This window comes from Hoplias malabaricus, chromosome 1, assembly GCF_029633855.1.
Source record: "Hoplias malabaricus isolate fHopMal1 chromosome 1, fHopMal1.hap1, whole genome shotgun sequence".
Classification (NCBI taxonomy): domain Eukaryota; kingdom Metazoa; phylum Chordata; class Actinopteri; order Characiformes; family Erythrinidae; genus Hoplias; species Hoplias malabaricus.
The window spans coordinates 83,065,461-83,089,962 of NC_089800.1; the positions used below are offsets into that span (position 1 = coordinate 83,065,461).

General features: G+C 42.5%; 1 protein-coding gene across 5 annotated transcripts in view; it reads right to left on the reverse strand.

Moving 5' to 3' along the window:
* Window positions 1-24,502, reverse strand: part of daam2 (dishevelled associated activator of morphogenesis 2) — a 109,081-nt gene that overhangs the window by 61,504 nt on the left and 23,075 nt on the right. For 4 of the 5 annotated variants that reach the window (XM_066675285.1, XM_066675263.1, XM_066675274.1 and 1 more), the window contains exon 2: window positions 5,738-5,978. In XM_066675285.1, coding sequence (XP_066531382.1) covers window positions 5,738-5,905 — 168 coding nt within the window. In that variant the 5' untranslated portion in view covers window positions 5,906-5,978. Of the gene's footprint in view, window positions 1-5,737; window positions 5,979-20,499; window positions 20,697-24,502 lie in introns of those variants that run through there. The other variant, XM_066675252.1, reaches the window with a different exon arrangement.

Sequence of the window (24,502 nt, forward strand, 5' to 3'; positions counted from 1 at the left end):
AAAAAATAAAAAATAATGTATATGTTCTTTTACGTCCTTAAATGTGAGTATCTACAGTGTGCTATGGGTCTCAGGCTCAGGAACAGAGAAAGCGTCATTGAGTTCATGAGGAGAGTAAAGGGAAATGTTGAGATAAAAGGGTCAGTGAGCGCCTTTAAAACTGCCAAGTAATTTTTGAGCATTCTGTTTCTACTGATCCACCATTATGAAATTTCACCTAATTTAAAGACCAACTGATAGGTTCAAATTATGTAGAAAAAAAGGAAAATGGAGATACATGTTTTTCTTTTGACATTGATAGTATGCGGTCATAAATTAATTTAATATACAAATCTATAATTATTACATTTTTATGGATTATGTTTCTGTACGAAGCATTTTTTAGGCTGGTGCCAAGAATCGAGTCTTAAGAGAACAATAAATTATACTCTACTGTATATATATATATATATATGTGTGTGTGTGTGTGTGTGTGTGTGTGTCTATATGTGGGTATATATGGGGACAGGAAAGACAATTCACGGACTCTCATCAAGATGGAAGGAAGTCATATGAAGCCCAGAGGGGACCTGGAGGAAGCTGTAGGGGTCAACTGTGATGGCCAGAGAGAGTGAGGGAGAGTGAGAAGAGGAAGAGAGAGAGAATGAAAGAGGGGGATTTAAAAAAGGGACAGGCGTTTGTTGATGGAATTATATTGACTGTGAGAAATCGAGAAACTGTGAAGTTGATAAAAAGAATGCAACAGAAAAAAAAGGAAGAAAGTGAATGAAATATGGAATGACAGAGAAAGATTATACAGATAGAGGGAGAAATAACAGAGATGACAGCAAAGAGAGAGAGAGAGAGCTGTGTAACTTGGCCCTCAGGAGGTCAGTGGCCTGTAAATTGTCTGAGGTTGTGTACTCAACACCTCTGCTGGCCCTGGCCCTATCCAAGTGTTATCCTCTCAGTAGAGGATCTGGACAGTGTGAGGTTTACTGGGGACAGGGAAATGGCTGAGTGAGTCAGGTAAGTAAGAAAGAAAGAAAAAGAAAGAGAGTGAGAGAGATGAACAGGATATACATTGATACTAATGGTTCATTGGGGACTGCACGGGAAGTTGATTTACCTCTGTCCTGAAGAGAGATTATTTTTTATTTATCGCACTTATATAGAACCTTTCTAGATACCCAAGGACGCTTTACAATCAACACTGCTCAGAACGCTATTCCAACACTCAATCCACACACACACTGGCGAGAAGCGGCGGCCAAACTCACACAGCGTACTCCCGACCAGTAATGACCCTCCACCTGGAGGATTGCATCGGGCACTAGGGCTTCATGCAGGATAGAGCGCCGATCCATATCTAACCATCAAGCCACTGTGCTGCCCAAAGATGGATGGATGTATCAATAGAAGAATAGAGAGGATCCCACTGACCTCCCCAGAAAGATACAGACTGATATTATAATTTATTGTCCACACCTGTACTATGTTGTTCCTCTGTTCAAACTATTGATTGTTTTGTCCTTCTACTTATCCCACTGAGACATGGTTTCTCTTGGGTTTTTCCCCTCCTTTCAGACAGTTCTTCCCCAACAAACAGAAAATTTTGCCTCTTAATAAAGTGAGAATTTTGCTCCAACTGACTTTTTTAAATGTAAATCTAATGAAGGTCCTTATCTAGAATGTCCTCAAGGTTAATGACTCATGTACACACAGGAGATTTGCATCGCAAATACAACATGCAAAGAGGAATACTGAGCGACACAGAGCAACTACCTCACGAACAAAGAATTCCGAATGATAGGATTAAAACTGTCCTAAATCTAGAAACAGAAACAGAGTGCGGCACGAGAGAGAACAGATAGAAAGACAGATAATCACCAGAGAGAAATAGAGAAAAAGAGATAATCTCTGTGTCCTCTGCTGACCAGATGTTGACTCATTGGTTCTGATGATGTTTGACTGATGAAAATCAACAGGCTGCTCTCTGTGTGTTCCAAAGCTATTGTTTGCTTCAACATTGGTCATAGCATATATTTTATATTCAAAAACAAACAGACATCCCTTATTATAAGTGAATAGGAACTTTGACAGACCTACTGTGGACATGGGTTTAATCAATAGCTGTAATTCTTCATCAAAAACACTGCCAGAAGCTTTCTTACAGTTTTCTTACACTTACTTTCTGTGGTGGCACTGCCAGGCTTAGTCTTGTGTAAGAAAATCTAGACACACCTGGCTGCCACATGTCCACTGGGCTCCTCTCCTCACCAACAGAACTCCAACACTTTCTAAAGTTCACATTTAACTCCATCCTATCAATGGCTTTTAACAAATACACTAAGAGCCATGTCCTCACATGACCCCCAATCCACATCTGGGCTATTTGCCATTTCTCTGCAACAAAAACTCCCACTTACAGCAAACACATGCCCGAGGCTGACTTTTTTTTAGGTTTTATAAGGACATGGTTGTTAGGAGTTCCATTTTCCCTGTGTCTCACACAAGTGGATTATCTTCCATCTAATCTCCTCAGAAGTATGTCCCAAGAAATTAATAATTTGTACTTAATGGCTGTTTTGATTAAACATAAATGAAATGTGGTCTCGGACCTTTGCACGGAACTGTATGACACTAAATAATTATGGAAGATGCACTAAATTTAACTCGTAAGCCCGTGTTCTCTTCCATAGACACTGGAACAAAGCCAGATGATACACAACAACACATGTTCACATGCAAGCTCACACTTCCAATGCACTGCAAATGATAAAAATGTGTGGCCAATCTAGGCTAACAATAAAACATTATTGTTTATAATTAAGGTATCGGATAAACAAGAATGACATTTTTTTACTATTACTACCACTACTACCACCACCACTACTACTACTAATACTACTACCACCACCACCAATACTACTACTACTAGTACCATCACTACCACCACCACCAATACTTCTATTACCACTACTACCACCACCACTACTACTACTAATACTACTACCACCACCACCAATACTACTACTACTAGTACCATCACTACCACCACCACCAATACTTCTATTACCACTACTACCACAACCACTACTACCCCCACACCAATACTTCTACCACTACCATCACCACCACTTCTACTAATACTACTACCACCATTACTACTAATACTATTACTACCACCATTACTACTACTATTACCACTAATACTTCTACTATCACTAAGACTACTACTACTACTACTACTACCACTTCTACCACTACTATTACTACCATTACCACCACTACTATTACTACCACTACCACTACTACATGTGAAAGACACTCTCTACCGTAGTAGCTTGAATCACGGGCATGGCATGCCTGTTGGTTTAAAGGCTTTTTGGTGATTAGTTTGAGCAACTCAATTTTGATGTGGTTTTCAGTATTAAACTGTCCAATCAATCAAACAGACCTAATTATTCCCAGCCACATTTTGTACAGCTTTCAACATTAGAACTGCACTGATGGCCTGGTAATCTTGGGCAAACTCCTTTGTAATACTGGTATGGTGCATCAGTCCTAGGTTTGATACAAAACCAACTAGGGACACTTTCTTTTTCCAACTCTGGAAACTTTGTGTAACTATATGGAGCCTTTAAGAAATACACAAATCATCTTAGGATATACAGGGGTTCTAATTCCAAATCAGGAATTAATGGCAACATATCTCCATGAATCACATTGAGGTCATGAAAGGGAAGCAGCCTGAGAGGTAGAAGACGGTTTATTATGCCTTATCTGTGACCCGTGGCATGGAAATAAACAAAAGAAGAAATTGATTTCCCTCAGCTGGGCCTTGTCCAGCACTAGGACGACGCTGTAATAGAGGGAAGGTGCACTTTCACTGGATGTTTCCATAAAAAATATTATAAATGGTATCATTTTCCAAAATCACCAGCACTGTTTATCCGTCCACCCTGCGTCCCAGTTCTGTCAGTGCAATTCCAACTTACTGAAGAGGAATTTATCATCAAAGCAGAAATAAGCCTCACAAATATTCATCTGGTTCAGTGTCTCTTCTTTACGTGATGCAAAAAGTAGTTTTGCATGGGCTGCAGACGGGATAAAACATGGAAATAAAAAGACATATATCCATGCTCAGAGCATTTGAAAGTACAAGGCTACTCCTGCATTCAGCAATCTGATTTTTCCACATCTTGGAGCTGAGAAATATTCCTCCTGTCTGCTGGGCTTCGGCCGAGGCCAGATATTTACCATAAATAAGCTGAGAGTTGTTTCATTTTGTCAAGCATGAGGCTGCCGTGCTTGGACTAAGCACTCCCATATGTCCGGCATGTTTTATTTGATTCCTACCAACGAGCGCTTTTTCATTCCACACTCTCAGCTGCACACGGAGCTCCTGTCTAAACAATGCAGAGAACAGCAGAACTCTCATTGTATAATTGAAGTAATTACGGCCAAAACGATCCACATGTGGAAGACCTTCATGTGTCTGGTTACATGTTGTTGGGACACTTATAAACGTGATCAATGATGTCAACAGCTTAATTACAGACCAGTCAGGTTCAAGCCATGTGCCATATTTGGAAAACAATACAGAGGAATGGGATGCGCCTGAGAAAAGAGCAATAAAACCAATTACCCAGTGCCCCTGACCAAAGCCTTTCTCATGTTTTGGCCAGAGTCTGTGAACCTGAGATATTTAGTCTAGTGTCTATGAACTGCGAGATATTTAGGCTCTTCTTACCTTTCAGTAGGATTTGACACTACACCTGGCTAGTGAGGTGCATTAGCAGTCACAACTATAGTGTAACTAATGTGTATCGTGTAATTCCCACCCATCCAAGGTCCAGATTTGATGACTCCTGACATAGAGGCTCAACAGCTTATATACAACAGGCACAGGGCTGCACTTACACAACCCTGGACTGGTTACCCCTCTGTCCACTCAGTGCAATTCAGGAAGGGCTAGAATATGCAGGACAGGCCTACATCAGAATTAGGAACCACTGTCTAGCATGCATGCCTCCTGACCAGATTCCCTCCCTGTTCCCCACCCAGTCAGTGCACAGAGCTCTACTGACGCTATTGCGCAGAGGGAGAGGCTGGGACTGTGTTGCTCCTGGCATCAGTCAGGCTGGTGCGTTTAATTTTAGGCATCGGAATAATTTGTGGACCATCACTTGTGTAGCTCTGACTGACTGCATTCGATGCCTGGGGAGGTCAACAACACACGAGGCTTTGATTGAGTCCAGGTTGCCACTTTCTTCAAAGACTGGAAGTTCTCATTAATGTGGCTGAACATTTGGTTGCTGCATGAACCTACAATGGATTATGTGAGCTAACAGAACTCGCTGTTGACATGTTCATGGCTTACAGATGGTAATTAGGACGTGTTATTCAGATTAACCCTACTTATTCAAGTTAAATTAAATCAAAGATTATTTGTCCAATACAGAGTCATACATTACTCAACTATCAGATGAAGACTTTGATGACTATCTGCACACATGAGAATAAAAAAAATATAAAATTAAAATAAAATAAAAAGAATACAGAGACTGGGGGCTTGGGGCAGATGGTGTGTGTGGGCTAGAACAAGGAGGTGCAGAATTAGTTAAATAATCAATTAATTTAGTTATTATTTGCTATAAAACTAACTAGCTTGTATATGGCCCAAAACTATGTTTATCCTGGATCCTCGAGTTAAGCACAATGGTCCTGACTGAGATAGGAGGAGAATACTCACCACCAGCTCAGAGAAGCGTGCGTGCAGTTCCTCCTCCGGGGGCATGGGGGCGCTGAACTCCAGCAGCTGCAGGGGGACGCTGTCCTTCAGGTTTATCTCAGGGGGCTCAGTGCTGCCGAAGCAGCACAGGAAGCCCAGGGCGGGCCTCGTGCGCTTCCGGGGAGGCATCTCCACGCTGGAGGAGCCGGGGCCAGGTGCCAGAGGGGCAAAGGAGCTGCGTCTGTTATCTAGGGGGCATGATCTGAAAGAGAGAGGAAGTATTTATTTAATACCTTAATTAAAAGATGTTTCCAGTTGCAATACAGGTTCACCAACCTCGGCCCTGGTTCACAAAAGCGTCTTGCTAAGTTTAAAAGGTCATGTTAACTGGTAGAGAGAGTGTAAGCAGGATACACGAACATTTTAAAAGAAAAAAGACAGCTGAATAGATTTTAATGAAATTCAACAGTGCCCATGTGCACAGATGGTCAATGTACTGACCTAAGTGCCCACAGCCTTTGCGTGACATCATTTCAGTATTTGTTTGAATTATAAAAAGCAGCTCCACATGTGTGCAGTCACTGACCGTGGAAGCCCTGCGCCGTGGGCTAACAAAACGAAGCAAAATATGCGGACACAATTTATTTTAATATTATTATTGCTATTAATTACTTCTAACATTTATAATTTGAAGCATTTCACCTTCAGATCTGTGTCATGATGCACTGAGGTTTTTTTTTTTCCCCTCCGCCACTCCGCTACCCCAAAGGTCAGAATGAGATCATAATAGAAAAGGTTTCAGTCTTGAGAATGAGAACTGTGCTTCAATTCTCCACATGTTTTAAGAGCTGGCAGTGCAAAGCTAAGCTTCTGAAAAGACCGACTCTCATCTTGGCTCTGCCATGCTGTTGGCGTGGTGGGCACAGTGGTGGGAACAGCCTGGCACCTTTCTGGGTGCATTGGCATAAACTGGGCTGCCACAAAGGCCTCTCTGTTGCAGTGTCCAGCATGTGTGCAGAGGGAGGGAGGAGGAAGAGAGGGAAAAGCCGGCCGTACCCAGCACCCTCTCACCAGAAGCTGGAAAAAAAAATTTAAAACAAAGAGGAGGAAAAGAGCCTAGTGTTTCATCAGCCTGTCTGCTCTCTCAACTGCATCCACCACAATCAGGACACAATGGGATTCAAGTCACAGGAGAAGGGACTTAGAGGACTTATGCGTGCTCAGAAACACATGCACACACACAAACACACACAGATGCACACATGAAAGAAAGCAACTGTGCTCATTTTTATTCAGTATGTGTGGTTTATGCTAAAGAAATGCCTAGAAACTTTACCAAAGAAAGACATTCAGAAAACTGAAAAAATATTAACGCAGAATTCACCAGTTAAATGCTCTCCAAACTGTCTAAAGCATACAGCAAATATAACACGGCCTGGACACTATAAAGTGAAGAACAAAAATATATACAATAAAATAATAAGGAAAAAAACAAATTAAGGGTGGCACGGTGGCACAGCAGGTAGTGTCACAGTCACACAGCTCCAGGCTCGTGGAGGTTGTGGGCTCAAGTCCCTCGGGTGACTGTCTGCAAGGAGTTTGGTGTGTTCTCTCAGTGTCTGCGTGGTTTTTTCCTCCGGGTGATTGTCAGTGAGGAGTGCGGTGTGTTCTCCCTGTGTCTGTGTGGGTTTCCTCCGGGTGACTCTCTGTGAGGAGTGTGGTGTGTTCTCTCTGTGTCTGCGTGGGTTTCCTCCGGGTGTCTGTCTGTGAGGAGTGTGGTGTGTTCTCTCCGTATCTGCGTGGGTTTCCTCCAGTTGACTGTCTGTAAGGAGTGTGGTTTGTTCTCTCCGTATCTGCGTGGGTTTCCTCCGGGTGACTGTCTGTGAGGAGTGTGGTGTGTTCTCCCTGTATCTACATGGGTTCCCTCCGGGTGATCCGGTTTCCTCCCACAATCCAAAAACACAAGTTGACGACTCAAAAGTTTCCGTAGGTGTGAGTGTGTGTGTCGCATTGTCAAGGATTGGTGCCCCCTCCAGGGTGTGTTCCTGCCTTGCAACCAGTGATTCTGGGTAAGCTCCGGACCTACCATGACTCTGAACTGGATAAGGGGTTACGGACAATGAATGAATGAATAACAAATTAATTATATAACAAACTGTCAAATTATATCGCTACAAATATCAATATCAATCCAAACCTCACCATCTATATCAGTATAGTCAAAATATCACTCGGCCTCAGTCAACCACAATGCCCTTCACGATGCATAAATATTGTAGTCTGAAATAACACATGTTAATTAAGTCTCCTATAGTCCATTAACAATCTATTATGGGTCCTGCCAAAGCTTCACACATGCTCATCTTAAAACGACTCCATTTTATTGCTCCAAAATTGAAGTGTTAATTGAAGACACCTGTCCTTGCTCCGTTTTCTGATACAGCTCCCCATAGTGAATGTATTTTTTACTGCGTTCTCTAAGAATAGTGCAGCGGTAAATTTTTTATGAGTGCCCTCTGCTCACTGCAGATGTGAGAGAGGCGAGTGTGAGGTTAGTTATGGCAGCTCCAGTGAGAAACTGCAGCCCTCTGTCTCATGTGCTGAGAGTTGGGAAGTGCATTACCATGCTGCACGTGCACAGAAAAAACACACATTTGAATGCATGACTGGCTGAGTTTAGAGTGCGTGTTAACAGAAGATGTAAAAATGCATCACTGCATTTTATGCAGGATTTGGCTGAATCCACTTGGAACCTTAGAATCTCTTATAATCAATTGCGCTTACCGTCTCGATTTCACTAGTGTGTAGATACCTCCAATTTCTGGGCTGTGCAAGTGTCTTACTAAAGTGGAACATGGCGAAAATTGTAATGCAGTGAATGATGTCCTAATATTGTCTTGAAGTGAGAGACTGACAGCCCTAATATTAACCAGAGAATCCAGACATGGGTGTTTTAAATGCAGGAACATACCGAAGACAGACTTCCCCTGAATCTTTGTTTCCATGGAGACGAGTGTGCTGGCATGTTCACCGCAGACTCAGGGTTGCTGTGTGTCATGTTTAAATGTGTGATCCCGGCCCTGACCTCCCAGTCCAGATACCATCGGTCCAGCAACAGGCTTGTTTACTGATGCCAACTCAGGTTGTCATCTGAAGCACCTATGAAGCTATGGAAATGGTGTCAATTTAATTTATCGCAGAACTGAGGTAAGGTAGAGTTTGGCATAGACTGATTTTATTTTATTCAGGAACAGAATGAGTAGTATTCATTCATTCATTCATCTTTCATAACAGCTTCATCCTCATAAGGGGTGTAGTGTGTCTGGGGCCTAGCAGGAAGATGAGTGGCTATTAATATAATGATGCAATGACAGGCATGTGGAAGTTCTTTGGACTAGGTTTATTTAAAAACATCCTTCCCGTGGTTTAAGGGCATGCACAGATCATCCTCCAAAAATCAGCATGTATTGTTTAAACTGCTGGAACAGCTGCCATATTCATAACCAAATAAGTAACAGTATCTGATGATAGTAGAAGTGTGTTATTGGAAGAAGCATCACTTGCACAAATCCTGCAAGTTAACAGAGCTGTTTCACCGACTGCTTTCACCTTGACTCCTATAGAGGGCATCCATTTTCCTAGTTGCAGCATGGCTCCTCACACTCGCCTGATAAGAAGCAATCCAGCTGTCCACAAGATCACCAAGCACGATTACACACACTTAACGACACTATTCAGCCTTCATATCCCCGCTGCCAACACACACAGCGCTCGGTCTGAATGCAAGCCTGGGACTGGACACAGCCAGACAGCTTTCACTCATCACCCAGACTGGCTCACATCCAAAACGGCAGAGAAAAGTAGGCCAGGAAACCTACCACATGCAAACTCACAGCTAGCTAGCTAGCTAGCAAGAGAGAGAGAGATGAACAGGATATACATTGATGGCCTATCCTGTCTGAATTATCCTAATGGTTCATTGGGGACTGCACGGGAAGTTGATTTACCTCTGTCCTGAAGTCCATTCACAAGGACATATGAGACATGGCATGCTGATTTAGGTTTCACAGGTGTCAAATGGGTGGAGCACAACTGCAAAGGTGCGGTAGTGGATGAAGTGTTACACCAATGTCAACATTTGCCGCTCTCGATTACTCACACAATACTGAGCCTTAATGCTTCTCTCAGTTCAATCTGTGCAAGCCCTTACATATCACACCTCTCCCTCTATGTGTAAAACAAAAGCCACAACCTGGAAAACTGAAGGCTGCACACACTTCCTAGGTCATTTTTAAGGTCAGCAGCAACATCCTTTCACTCTCACTACCATGTTCAGTGTTACTCAGCCTAGTGCACAAATACACGATTGTGTCTATTAGCCAGGAACATAAAGCTAAAATCTAATTATACACTGAGAATCCCCCCATTTTCTCGCCTATTGTGGGGTTGAGGGGTAGGAAGGTTACACCCACCTTCAACATACATCATCAGAAGGGGGGTAAAGAGGGGCGGGCAGTGTTGTAGTGCTGCATACAGAGGCAAGTCAGCATATATACAATATATTATAAAATAAAGGCACTGAGGCCTTTCATTTCAGTGGATCTCATCTGCTGAATGTTTTAAATTTAGTCCAGGGGCAGTGCCAGTGTTTTGAAACAAGTGGAGGAAGTATTCAATTCTGATGTGGCACACATGTAAAAGCCTGACTGAGATAACACTCCATTAGGCTGTGTGTGGCAACTGGCACCAAGCTGTACCCTTATATCATGGCTATAAATACACCCACCAGCTTCATCCACTATAACTGTTATTATTTCTCATGATTAGGAAAATCTATCCACTGCTTGCTTATTTGGGAATCGCAATAAGCTTGATTTCAGGCTTTTGAATCTTCCTCCCCAGTACTTTGTCAGCTATCACTCACATGATCTCACCAATGCTGAAAAAGTTAACATGGTTTGAACTTTGACGCTTGACAGAGCATCGTTTAGTGCATTCAGGCATGTTTGTAGTCTGCCAGAGTCGACACATAACCCTAACTGAAATACATTTGAGGGCTGTGTTTCTGACGCTCCGTGAGCCTCTAGTGTGTAGGCAACCTTAGGCTTTCAGTTTTAGCCATAAATGTGAGAACATGGTATCAAACACATCTATTCTATAATGCTAACCCTGCTAGCACTGCTGGGATTCTAACAGTATGTTAGCTCTAAGCTAATGTCCACTCACATTATCAGTTTTTGGACACTGCAGATGATGCACAGTTATTTTGTGCTTTTATTATTTCACTGAATAAAGATTTAATTTGAAGCTTGTAGCAACAAATACATTCCTAGATAGCGATTTTACATGGAGTCTTCAATGAAAACTCCTGAGCAGCCACTGTTTTCCATGTATAACTCACTGAATTCAGAAACCCCAGAAGTCCTGGAGAGTAATATGTTTCTCATTAAACTCCAAAGTTCCACCAAATGTAAATTATTTTTCCACTGTCATTTCCTACATAGCCTAGCACATTAGGCCTTCAGTTCAGCTCCTGAAGTCCTGACTAATGGGAGAGCCGTAGCTTCCATTATAACATTAAAAACAACACTGCTTTCACATTCCAAAAATTTGACCCTTTGACTCCCCACACAAAATTTAACAATAAGAGTAACAGTGTAATACATATTAATAAACATACTGTTTATCTTAAATAAAATCCAACAAGAGTGCTTCTTTCACAATGGGGGAACAAAAAGCAGAACATGGCACTGTCATTTGGAACCAGTTCAGATTTTCCAAAATGCTGGTGCCCCACCTCTGCAGATGTGTCCTGCAGCAGCTGATTGTGTATGCCACACAGAGCAGTGTAGAGGTGTGTTCTCTGGCAAAGACAAGGAGAGGAAATGGAGCTCTAATTAAAAGGTGAAAAATCAATGAAAGCATGGCATTGGAGAAGAAAGGAGAGAAGGACCGGAAATAAAAGGCAGAGGCTTCTACAGACACCACGCAGGAATTAGCAGAAAACATACTAAAATCACTCTGTAATTCTCCTGCACACATATAATTGCAAATATGCCTCAAGACACAGCAGAGAGAGAGAGAGAGAGAGAGAGAGAGAGAGAGAGAGAGAGAGAGAGAGAGAGAGAGAGAGAGAGAGAGAGAGAGAGAAAGAAAGAAAGAGTGATTGAGATAGAGATAAAATACCACACAGAAAAAAGAGAAATAAAAAGATGAGAGAAACAGTGAGAAGAGAGAAAATTGGAGCAAGAGAAAGCAAAGGGAAAATGGGGAAAAAAGTTAAATGGAGGAAGAAAAAAAGAATAGAGAGAGAGAGAGAGAGAGAGCTGCGCTGCTGCCACATTTCATTCAGTGTTTTACCTCATCCCTTCATTCTGCAAGCATGCTGGAAGTAGGTCAGTAGAGGAGAAGAGAAAAAGGCAGTGAGCGCGCGAGAGAGAGAGAGTGGAGAAAAGAACAGAGCCTCTGCGTATCATACACACTCAAGCCTTGCAAACACACCCCTACTTTAAATCCATCCATCCATTTTTCTTTTGGTGTTAAGCTCTGTCACAGTCACACTCTCCACAAACAGCCCCCCCCCCCCCCCCGCCCCCACAAGCTCTGACACTGTCACACTCTACACAGTCCTCCCCCTGCCACCCTTCCCTCTTTCTCTCTCTCTAACGCACTTCCCTCTCTTTCCCACACAAATCCTTTCTACATGTCCACTTTTTTTTTCCTTCATTTTAACCATGTCTCTCCACATTTAATCTATTACACACAGCTGGGCTTTACACTAATGTAAATGCAGTCGAACCCAGTGTACATCTTCCCTCCCTCTCTCTCTCTTTCTCTGGCCTTTGCTCCAGTCACAGGGGGTTTAAAGGAATCTCTGGCATTCTCCACCACCAAATGGAATCTTTTCATTTTCTATTTTTTCCACTTATTTGGAAGCTCCAGAAATATAAACATGCACAAATAAAACAACGAACAATGCCTCGGTGAAATGTTTATTGCGTGAAACTCCAATAAAATATATTTGTTGTGAAAAGCCCAACAGTGAAACTGTCTTTTACTCCACAGCACTGTTACTGACCAGATATTTCTCGGGTGAGAAATTTTCACTGACTCAATGATAATGTTATTTACATGGTACTAGGTCTATGACCCAGTGAACTAAATCACCACAGCACCCAGTCATAGTAAACACTTCTCGGCCTTTAGTAACATTTACCATCAAAACACTGCTAAGATCAGTGCATGAGTGGCTGTCCACGTTGTTGGTGTACTGTTAAAGACTGTAGTCTCTCTACGGATGCAGCGTCATGGCTCATTATTGGTGTTGGATATTTTTTGGTCGGCCGAGTGTTCTCAACCCAGCAGTGACACTGAGGTGTTTATACACTCGTACCAGTGTGACACACACTTTCATGTCAGTGTGCTGAGAATGCTCCACAGCCTGGGTGAAGGAAAATACAGTATAGTATATTGTACACATTGATCTTAATGGCTGTCAGTGTGTGTGTGTGTACTGTGCATAAACAAAAATTGATCCTGACTCCCCCCATGATTGATACTGATGGTATAGGACTTGCTCTTGTTGTGTGCGTCAGAGCGGTCAACTGTGTTTCAGCACATGCTTTTGTGTGTGGCTTCGGTAAAGTGGGAGCTGACACACACATACACACACGCACACACAGCTGGCCTCTCACCACAGCAGGCATCAACACACCATATGAATGCAGCAGTGCCCCAGACATCCCCTCCACAGGACCCTTGCCCTCTGGTCATGGGCATTACCACAAATTCATCGCACCCCCCTCCCCCCTCCTTTTCCAATCCCCAACTCGGCCCCAGGCCTCAAAGCCCACTTTCTCTCCATCAGCTCTTCATCTACAGCCCACCCATCCTCCATTAACAGGCCTGGGGTCCTAAATGCTTACAGCATGCCAATGGATTGCATTCATGTCCAGAACAGGCTCATTTAAACAAGACAACTAATGGTCAGCAGAGGGGATGGTTTTCCGGCACTCCTCAGGATGAAAAGATAAATAAATAAAGCCATTTTGCATAAAAAAAAACTGTAAAAACTTAATACACCAATACTGAGTAAATATGATCATTATTTTAGCATTGCATTTTGTCCAGTATATGGAAGATTTCACACAGTGACCGGTGTGTTTCAGACCATAACAAGACCATGAACCGGTATCCCACAATAGAGACCAGTGTTGCTCCAAGAGTGTATAATTCATGAGTAATTGGCAAGGGCAAATAGAAAGACACACACACAAGCTTAAAATAGAAATGAAGCTACTATAAACAACTATGTTGTGGATGTAAACATGGCTTGATGATCTATCTCATTATCTCTCTCTCTCACACACATACACACCTAAATAATTACTACTATTATTACCTACACTACCAAACATCATTAATGGGAGTTGGTATAGAGACTGAATTAATAAAATGGCGGTCGTTAACCTGGGGCTAGTTCAATTTCACGCACGTTTGCAGGAGAGACACATTCCTCACTCATTTGAAACCAGCGCTGTTTCTTTAACACCAGGCCGGAGAGTGGGTCTGTGGAGCAGAAATGCTTGCTCATGTGGGATGACACAATAGAGACACAAAAGGCATAGGCATTCTGAGCTGACAGTTCATCCAGGACCTCAGACACAGCTTCGAACAGTCAACAATATTTGAAAATGTGGAAACCTATCAATCACACGGATATTAGACAATTAGAATGACTGAAAATGAATCAGTGAATCATATTCGGCTATTTTCTGATGTTATAATCAGAAACCATTCGTTCATTCATTGTCTGTAAGCGCTTATCCAGTTCAGGGTCACGGTAGGTTCAGAGCCCACCCGGTATCACTGGGCGCAAGGCAGGAACACACCCTGGAGGGGGCGCTGGTCCCTCACAGGTCCATACACACTCACATTCACACCTACAGACATTTTCGAGCCTACAATCAGAAATGCTTGATTTATTTGATTAATATGATACTTAATACTGTATTGATGTATGTTAAATAGCATGTTTACTTGTGGCGATTGTTAACTTTTGTGGCAAAGGACCTACATCTACTTAAAATTCACTCATTCATTGTCTGTAACCCTTATCCAGTTCAGGGTCGCGGTGGGTCCAGAGCCTACCTGGAATCATTGGGCGCATGGCAGAAATACACCCTGGAGGGGGCGCCAGTCCTTTACAGGGCAACACAGACACACAGATACACATTCACTCACACACTCACACCTACGGACACTTTTGAGTCGCCAATCCACCTACTAACGTGTGTTTTTGGACTGTGGGAGGAAACCGGAGCACCCAGAGGAAACCCACGCGGACACAGGGAGAACATACCAAGTCCTCACAGACAGTCACCCGGAGCAGGAATCGAACCCACAACCTCCAGGTCCCTGGATCTGTGTGACTGCGACACTACCTGCTGCGCCACCGTGCCACCCCTCTACTTAAAATACATTTCTTAATAAACTGTAAATACAAACATTAACTTTTTAAAATCAACAAACCCTTGTTTAAAACCCAGTAACTAAGTAACTAATCAAGCCAAAACCATAATAATTTCATGATGCATTTAATAATTTACTCAAGAATCATAATATAATCTGTGAGATTTGAGTCAAATCAAGTCGCAGAGTTGAAGATTCCCTAGCAATCACCTTAAGTACCAGTCTTTAACTCCCAGCGCCATGGGCAGTTGGGCATGAATGTGCCTACGTGCCCTGAGAAGGATGAGCAGGGCTGTTAGGAATGACAAACCCAGCCCTCCTTCCTCCTCTCACTGCAGCCTTTCCAAATGACTTCCTCTCCATCCCAGCATCAGATAAGACTAAGACAGAAATGAAGGGAACGCCTCTGATGAGAGAGAACAGCATTTGGTCCTGAGCCAAAAAGTCTTCTCAACCTGCCAGGGTTCAATTCCAGGGAGGAAGCAAGGTCAGGATTTAAGTCTGTGGTAATGGCATAATTACGTAACAACTTGGATTCTGAGACTAGCACAACCAGCACCATGTAGCAACAGCATTACTTCATCTAACAGCACGTCACATATCGGTTTAACATTGTTCTGCAAGAATCAGTATCGGCAGCTCGCTGAGATTCTATATTCGACATTGTATGCTCTTATATCTGATACTGTAACATAATCTGATTCTGTTTTTTTTTGATAGATAGAGATAGAGAGAAAAGAGAGATAGATAGAGAGAGACAGAGAGATACATAGAGAAGAGAGATAGATAGAGAAGAAAGAGATAGAGAGAAATGAGATAGATACCGAGAAAAGAGAGAAAGGAGAGAGAAAAAGATAGCGAGAAAAGAGAGAGACCCCTGGTTCCCATCACCACCACGGTGAGTCAGCTAGATTAACTAAAACAGAAGATTTCACATTAAAAATTGGTGGAATTCACCTTTAGGCCCTTTTTAGTTATTAGCTACGCGCTGAAATGGTCAGACATATGGCAGCAACCAATAAAGACGGAGACAAACCGCCATCCTACGTTTAACCAAATGCTTGACTACATTTGGCTGTAGCATTAGTCCAGAAGCAGCTGGGATGCTATAAACTTTAATTGTTCATATATACCAGCGGCAGATTTAGCTCCTCAGTTAGATCTACGCTCTGGTCTAAAATGCTGTCATTGCCTTTGCTTACAGTCTGTCACGTGCCACCTTAAAACCAGTCAATGGCAGCATATTCAATCAAACGACGCTACACTTAATAAACAGCACCACTGATGCCTGAAAAGAAAGATATAGCAAATTTTCCAAAGTCCACTTCCAGAGCACATAGACAGCAGGCTCTAGGCATCATTTCTAGCAAACAGCTTGTTAGACTCTGGGCAGTGTTAATGTAGCTCTCTCGGGGAGGGTAAATATTTCGGTTAAATCTAAGGAAAGTGGGGATTCGCTAGGGATGTTGATAAAAGCCATTTCATTCCCTCATTCTCTCATAAAAATTAAAGCCATGTCCACATCTGCTGCGGGGCCCAGAACTCAATTTCAGCCGGCATGCAAGCCAAATAGTTGGAAGAGGAGAAAAAAAAAAAAAAAACCTTGTGTGTCTGCTCCTTTCTTTCACTTCAACAGGAATCCTCACCATTAGAACACATGTATATAATAACTCAAGTCTGTGGTGATGTTTGTAATGGTATTCGACATGTTTTCCTTTTCCTTTAACAAACTCCGGAGTTGTGTGAACACTGCACAGGTCAAAGGTCAAGGACATGACGGATTTATGCTCATGTTAAAAAGCTACACAACCTTCACAGTGAGGCTGGCTGACACTCCTGAGTCAAATTGTGATTTACTGGAGAAGAGAGAAACATGGACTTCAGAGTTAAACATTGCACAAAAAGCGCTTAGCCAGCTTCTTTTACGCTGAGGACCTTTACTTTAAGAACAGAGATCATTAACACTATTACCTGGGTGTCTCAAATGGCTCAAAACCCTTTTACAGGGAATCTTTCATCAAAAATAAACAACACCTTTTCATTCTGAGATTGCTGTAAGAAAAATAAGATTTGGAACCAGTTCAAAACACTTACTTGTTTCTAGTGATTTTATCGAGTTACACTGATTCTGCTTGCAGATTATATTTGAAGCCAGCTATGACAATACAATCAATCCAATATATTAAAAATTGATTGCCAAGACCTGGTACTGCAGTGAACATCAGGGTGTCTAGCTTTAACACAGGTCCACGGCCTTAAAAGAACAAGCCATTGCTACAGCTGTCTGAGTATGCAGCAGGGTAGAATTCAGCACCTCGTTCTCAAACTTGTAGTTTTACTGACCCACTTTTTTTAAGAAGCAGATATAGCAGTTGCTATGAGTACTCCAAATAGCACAGCGGAGATACGAAAAAGGCCGCTATTTATGTTGGCTTGTACATTCCATGAGTCCTTCGCCGTGCATTCTCATGCATCATCAGGACTTTGGGGGAAACCTGATAGCTCTCATCGCTCTCCATCAGATTCCCCCAGGAAGCCCTCTGTGGGGGAATCAAACTGTTTTTTTATCTGCCTATTGGAGGCACACTTTCATGTCTTTGAGGAAGCCGAGGCAATGTTTGTTGTCACATGGTTGATGGTGGGTGCGATATTGGCGGAGAAACCTGATGCCGAGGCATGTCGTTTATACTGACGCTGCAGGAGCAAAGACTCCCTTGCTCAAACCATGAACTTTAATCCGTGTCTACATCTAACCTTGAAGGGAGCCAAAGGCCACACTTGCAGTTGAATTGGAATCAAAACAATGACTCAACAGCTGCAATTATTGATATTTCCAGGCTTTTAAAAACTAATAGGACCACACCACCGCCGCTTGCTACAATTTGGTGTAGGCATGTGTAATGTCAGCTCTCCCAGAGCAGTGACAAGTTGATGCAGACCGGCTCTTCTGGCTAGTTGTAAAGGATTTCCGCTTCTCGGCCCGGTCATCTAAGGCCCAGCTGACAGAAGTCCCAGACAGTGAGCAGCCTTGGCACTTAAGAACTGTGAAATAGTCAACTGCTTCATGTGTTTGCAAGGTCATAGGTGAGCAGCTGCATGCTGAAGGTCAGCAGTCTGCAAGATGGTGGATAATGGCAGGAATGTACATATCAGACCTTTATAGTGTCCTGTACTGACTGGCCTCTGCAGAGAGAGCCTTTAAAATAGACCCAGCAAAGCTCTTCCCTAACCGGCTGCACTCCATGACACAGTTATACGCTTATACACTATAAGCCTCAAAACTGTGTCACTGGCACAATGAGGGCCTTTTTTTTTTCCCCACCACACTCGGTTGGGGACTTCCAGATGAGATCAGCTTGATATCAGTGTCAATTCTCAAGTCTCAAGCATTTCCTGAAATATTACATCACTGGGTTTAGCATCTATTTTTAGATATTCTTCAAAAGCAGCCATCAATTATGCCTTTTCACCAATTGTTGGAATTATAAAAAATAAAAAAAAATCAACGTGAAATGAAATGAATGAATGACTACATTTCACTTCCTTAACATGATGTCATTTCAAGTAAAACCGGACTACAGGGCAGGAAGTAATGCGTGGAACATGATTTTATCTCATGAGGTTTGATTGGATGGTGGTTCAAAAGAGTGTTCTGACACATAGTCCTCAACAAATTTTTATGAAAGAGATAAACATCTCCTGTTCATATTCCTGACCTTATAATGAGAAGCCAAATTCAAGAGTCGTTCCTCACTGTACTGTACTGATCATCAACTAGTTCTTACCAATTGGTGAGGGTAGAGTTCATAGTAGGAATACATGATGTGATAGAATTGGTTAATATACATTTTAAAATGTATCATAAGGCATTCTATAGAAAGAAAAACAAAACTGTGGACTTTGGTCAATGATTCTGAACTTTTTTTTGTGTTTTATATAAAATAGCACTGTATTTAATATGCATCAGGACATGTACCAACAAGATTACAATCTCCACTTTCATTTCAGCTTGATTTTAAAGCCCCGCTGCAGACAAGCCCTCTTTGTAAATGCGCTCAAGATGGTCTACAGAGTGTGAATAAGAAAGGCTGCTAATACTAAGATAGATGACGTCTTCATCAACACCGAAACGTTGCTGAATCCTCAATGCTTTGTAACTCCACTATGAAGCTAACAGATGTAGCTGGCTGCTTGTGGAAGCTGCCTCATACTCTCCCAGTTAGAGCGTTATACCTTGTATATCCATAATATATGAGATGCAAAAGGGCTGTACATGTCAGAGCTGGCAGTTGTGACTTTGGGCCCTTGCTCATCTTTCATTAATACATTTACACTCCAGGATCTTTGCAGGCATCCCACAGCTGTGCACAAGAGTGCACATGAAAGCCAGCACGTGCTTTATTTGCTCATGTCCACTGTGAATTAGAAGTTAAATTATGTTCCTGAGAGCAAGAGAAGGGTGAGAGAAAGGCAAAAATTACTTTCTCCACATGAAGCACCAACATTTCAGTGGGTACTTGATAAGCCAAATTAAGTAACTGCAACCACTGTAAAAATGTAGCATTATCCTCAAGACCCTTTGCATACTTTAATTATGTTGCATTCACTGAGAAGTAAAATGACCAGAAAAGAAAAGGCCAAGCAATAACGGGCAGACTCATGCTATTAGTAGGTTCCCGTAAATCTCTAAAGGCTAAATCTCAGATAGAGGAACAAAAGCAAATTCAACCATGACATTCCCTCTCATATCATTCCCAAGGGCACTCCCTCACAAAATCCGCTTCCCAAGCAGTCACAAGTAACCAGAACACCTTAGGATAGGTCGAGTCTCAAGGGGCAGGTAGAGACAGTTTTGTGCCAGTGATAAGAGGGCTAAGTATTCTCTGTTGGGTCTCTGAGGAGTGGCTCAAAGGCTAGTGGAGTTTAGACTCCACAGGACAGACCAAGTCCCAGAACACAGTCTAACAGCTAAAAGGTCAAGCAATCATTCTAAAATAATCTCACTCCCAGAGTCATGCCCATCACACCCGCAATTCCTAGCATTCTTCAATGCTCCAATAGGCAACCCAGAATTCCCATTTGGATAAAGATGCTGCATTCATAGTGGACATTCATAGTGAAGTGCCCCAGAGACCGGCACATCTGATCAACAGCTTACAGCTGCAATAAAGGCTCCAAAAACATACCCAGAGCCTTGGAGATCTGAGTGCATCTAAAAATATTGGTCTTATTATGGAGGTCTTGCTTAAAGCCATGACGAACCACGCACATCAACAGTGTGATCAGATTGCAAAATGTGAGCGAATGCTTACCCTGTCCCGAAAGCAGTCCCTGGAAAACTCTCATCGCGCTCACTCCATGGGTACCCTGAACAATCCAGATTGTTTAAAAAGTTTCTTTAACTTATACACATCATATCCTGTTCTTCTCAGATTCAATCCTTCTCTGAACACAACTGCTTCCACAGATTGGTAAAAAACAAAGATCTGAGAGCAGAGCAGTGTTCCAGCATGAGCTGCCACTTCTATGTGAGCTACTGCACTGGAGCCTGCATTTCAGCTGACTGCGCCTGGACTGGAGCTGTTGACATTACTTGCCCCCTCCTCTCGCTCTCTCTCTCTCTCTCGCTCTCGTTCTTTTCCCTCCCCTTGTGGACTGAGCCCACTATATAATATGTACACAGTTATAAAACTTCGGATTCACTGTTTTCAGTAAAATAAGACTGTTTCATATACAAGTCAAAAATAAAAGATAAGACAGACACTCTTGGTCATATGTTTCTAGGGAAAATGGATGTTCTTTAAATGCTAAAATGGTTCCTTCATGCTTTTCATTTACAAAACATTACTGTGAAGACCATGAAGTTTAAAGTTCTTTGAGGGTGTAAAAAGGGTTCTTTGGTGGCATTAAAGCACACTCCCCCCCCCCCCCCCAGAATCAGTCAACAAACACCTCCACCAGCAAACACCGTAAGCAGATCGGCTAAGGATGTATGGTCCATTCTACCCACCCAGAGATCGAGGCCCACTGTGCTCTCTAGGAATCACACCAGCAATCTCCTGTTGTTAGGGCCAACACTGTATCATTGAGGAACCCCAAAGTACCCTTCTTAGGCACCATTATTTAAGAAGTAAGATGTTAGATGCAGTGGCACGGTGGCGTTACATTTAGTGTCACTGAACAGCCCCAGGATCCTGGAGGTGTTAGGCAATCGCTGCCTCAGGTAAGAAACTGTGTGTGAGGTGTCTGGTGTGTTCTCCCTGTATCTGCTTTGGTTTCCTCCGGGTGCTCCAGTTTCCACCAACCGTCCAAAAAAACCACATGCTTGTTTCATAGTGTCCATGGGTGTGAGTATGTGAATGACTGGGTGAGTTTGTGATGCCCTGTGATGGACTGGCACCCCATCCAGGGTGTGTTAGGCTCTAGCTCCACTGCTACCCTAACCAGAGCAGTTACAGAAGATAGTTGATTTAATTACATGAAAGATTCATAACATTAAGAAACATGTTATAATTACATTTAAATAAATGGTCAATGATTTTCAAACCTTTTGATAGTGGCATATGGATATCTAACGAGAAGGATCGGATGAGAGCAGGATGAAAGGAAGTGACCCTCCACAGCTTGTGCTTCCCTCTAACCCAACCCTTAACCACCCAGCACTCTTCAGCGAGCGCATTCCCGAGCACAGTCCAGCAGCGGAAATGGGCTGGGGATCATAGAACACCCAGAGGAACTCCTTTCCTGTCCAGTGTCTTCCTCAAATACGCACATGCTGACAACCACCGTTGATTCCAGACTCTCCCAACAGATCTGAATGACTTGCAGAACTGGACTCGCTTGAGCAGGAAGATTGCTCATAAACTCACAAATGACCAAAGTAAATCAAACAAGGCTCCCCTCGACATGACCATTTCACACCATTAGACGTCTGCCATCCACCAGGACAGAGATGAGATAAAAACGGGCCCAACCGCTCCTCAAGGGGCCAGCACAATTATCTTTATCTCGATAAAATGGAGGTTGTTGGAGACAGGAAGGTCCTGTCAGTAACTCAAGACTCCCTCCGAGTGTCTCTGCTCCTTATGTAAAAATGCACTAAGTGCATACACAAACAGTGAGCAACAGAGACAGGAATGTGGTTTCACACCCACCAATTACTGGACCATCCTTTATATTTACATTGCTTTAAAAACTTGGAATGCAAATGATTGATTTGCTCAACCTTCACCACAAACTGCAAGAGAGCAGCTCAGGTCATGTGGGAAACGGAGGAGACGCTCTAAAAGAGAAAAGCAGCTGGGACATCTTCAGTGACCTTTGACTTTTGACTGTTTACAAGTCCAAGGACCAGAGCAGTGTTCCCCAGACAACTCACAGCATGGGTGCTTCCAAAACTTTGGCCAAGGCTGTACATTGAAGATATAATAATAAAGACTTATAATTAGACTAAAAGGATTGTTTTTTGAAGCACTGAGGTGTACTGTGCAACCAAATTCTCCATGTTTCTGGACACTACTCCAAAACGATGCACTATAATATAATAAATATAGTTTATTTTTAAAAGTATATTTATACTGCACGGTGGTGCAGCAGGTATTTGTCGCAGTCACGCAACTCCAGGGACCTGGAGGTTGTGGGTTCGATTCCCGCTCCGGGTGACTGTCTGTGAGGAGTTGGTGTGTTCTCCCCGTGTCCGCGTGGGTTTCCTCCGGGTGCTCCGGTTTCCTCCCACAGTCCAAAAACACACGTTGGTAGGTGGATTGACGACTCAAAAGTGTCCGTAGGTGTGAGTGTGTGAATGAATGTGTGTGTGTCTGTGTTGCCCTGTGAAGGACTGGCGCCCCCTCCAGGGTGTATTCCTGCCTTGCGCCCAGTGATTCCAGGTAGGCTCTGGACCCCCGCGACCCTAAATTGGATAAGCGGTTACAGATAATGGATGGATAGTTTATATAAAAAGTCTATAACCCTACATAAACTATAGTTAATGCAATTTTAATGAGTAATAAAAAGGCAATTAAAAAATTTCTAGTTTACATGACCATTTTATTGGTTAGAAGAACAAATGCAGAAAAAAAAAAAACAGTTGTGTACTGACTTCTCAATGCACTCCTGCCATTTAATGAATTTGTTTGTCATTATCATTAATATTATTCTTCAAGAAAACATAGGACAAAGTTAATGCACTGATCTGAACTGTTAGGTTCTTCTAAATAATCAAATGCTTACTGCCAAAAAACGGCTTGACGTAGATTTTAAAAAATGTTGAGTCCTCTGGGAAATACAACTCTGATCAACAAAACTCCACAATCATTGTCCACATACAAGGACTCTGGCTTGGTCATTTTTGACCTTTGGGTTATGCTGACGGCAGCTGTTTGGGCTTTGGCCCCTAAAGCAGATGGCGAATGCACAGTGATTTGCATTAACAATAAGGTCGGATCAATAGACTAACCAATATGCCAATATGTCAAGACTGCCCTTTTACAGGACTAGCCTTATTCTATAATGTCACTGGAATGCATCTGTGTAAAAAGCTTGGTGTGAACCATACAGCTGCTATGAATAAAATCTATTCCAAACCATAATGTGTTCACCAAATGGAACTTGAACATACATGCATGCTTTATAAGGGCATTGGTGAATAGAATTTGCCACTTGATCAATGGCATTTTAAGCGTCAGCTATGCTATTGTCTTAGTAAGAGTCTATGAGAAATGAAGCAGTTCTATGGTAGTGCTTGGAGGCATTCTTCCATCTCTCCAGGGACAGATTCATTATTCCAGCTCCTAGTCTCTCTTCCTTTTTCTGCCTCAGTGAAAACCACATCTCTCCTCCTGCCGTCCTCTCTGACACTCTCCTTCAAAGCTTTAGTGTTAAAGCACAAGGAGGAGGTTTAATACAAATTCTTGAATTGCTGATATCAGTGACAGGTCCGCTATAGGATTAATCCTGCAGCATTTTAAAGACTGGAATACGAAATATTAAGAGAAAGTCAGTCATGTTCAATCTGAGTCGTCTTCACTTGCCGAGGGTGTGTTTTGTTTTCGACATATCATTATAACGGCACATACCTTCCTGTAAAAGAAAATGAGAGGTCAGACACAATCATATTCAACACCATGCTGTCATCCAAAATGCCAGGGGAGACCACAGGGAAAAGCTCTTCAGACTTCACCACACCAGCGCTTCTCGCAAACACTGGAATTACCAGAGTGAACTCACATTGCTCTGTAGATAACTACCACTCATGTCTCTTGACAGCTATACGGTGCATGTTTATTTGTCCAAGGGTTTATACCAACTCCAAATATG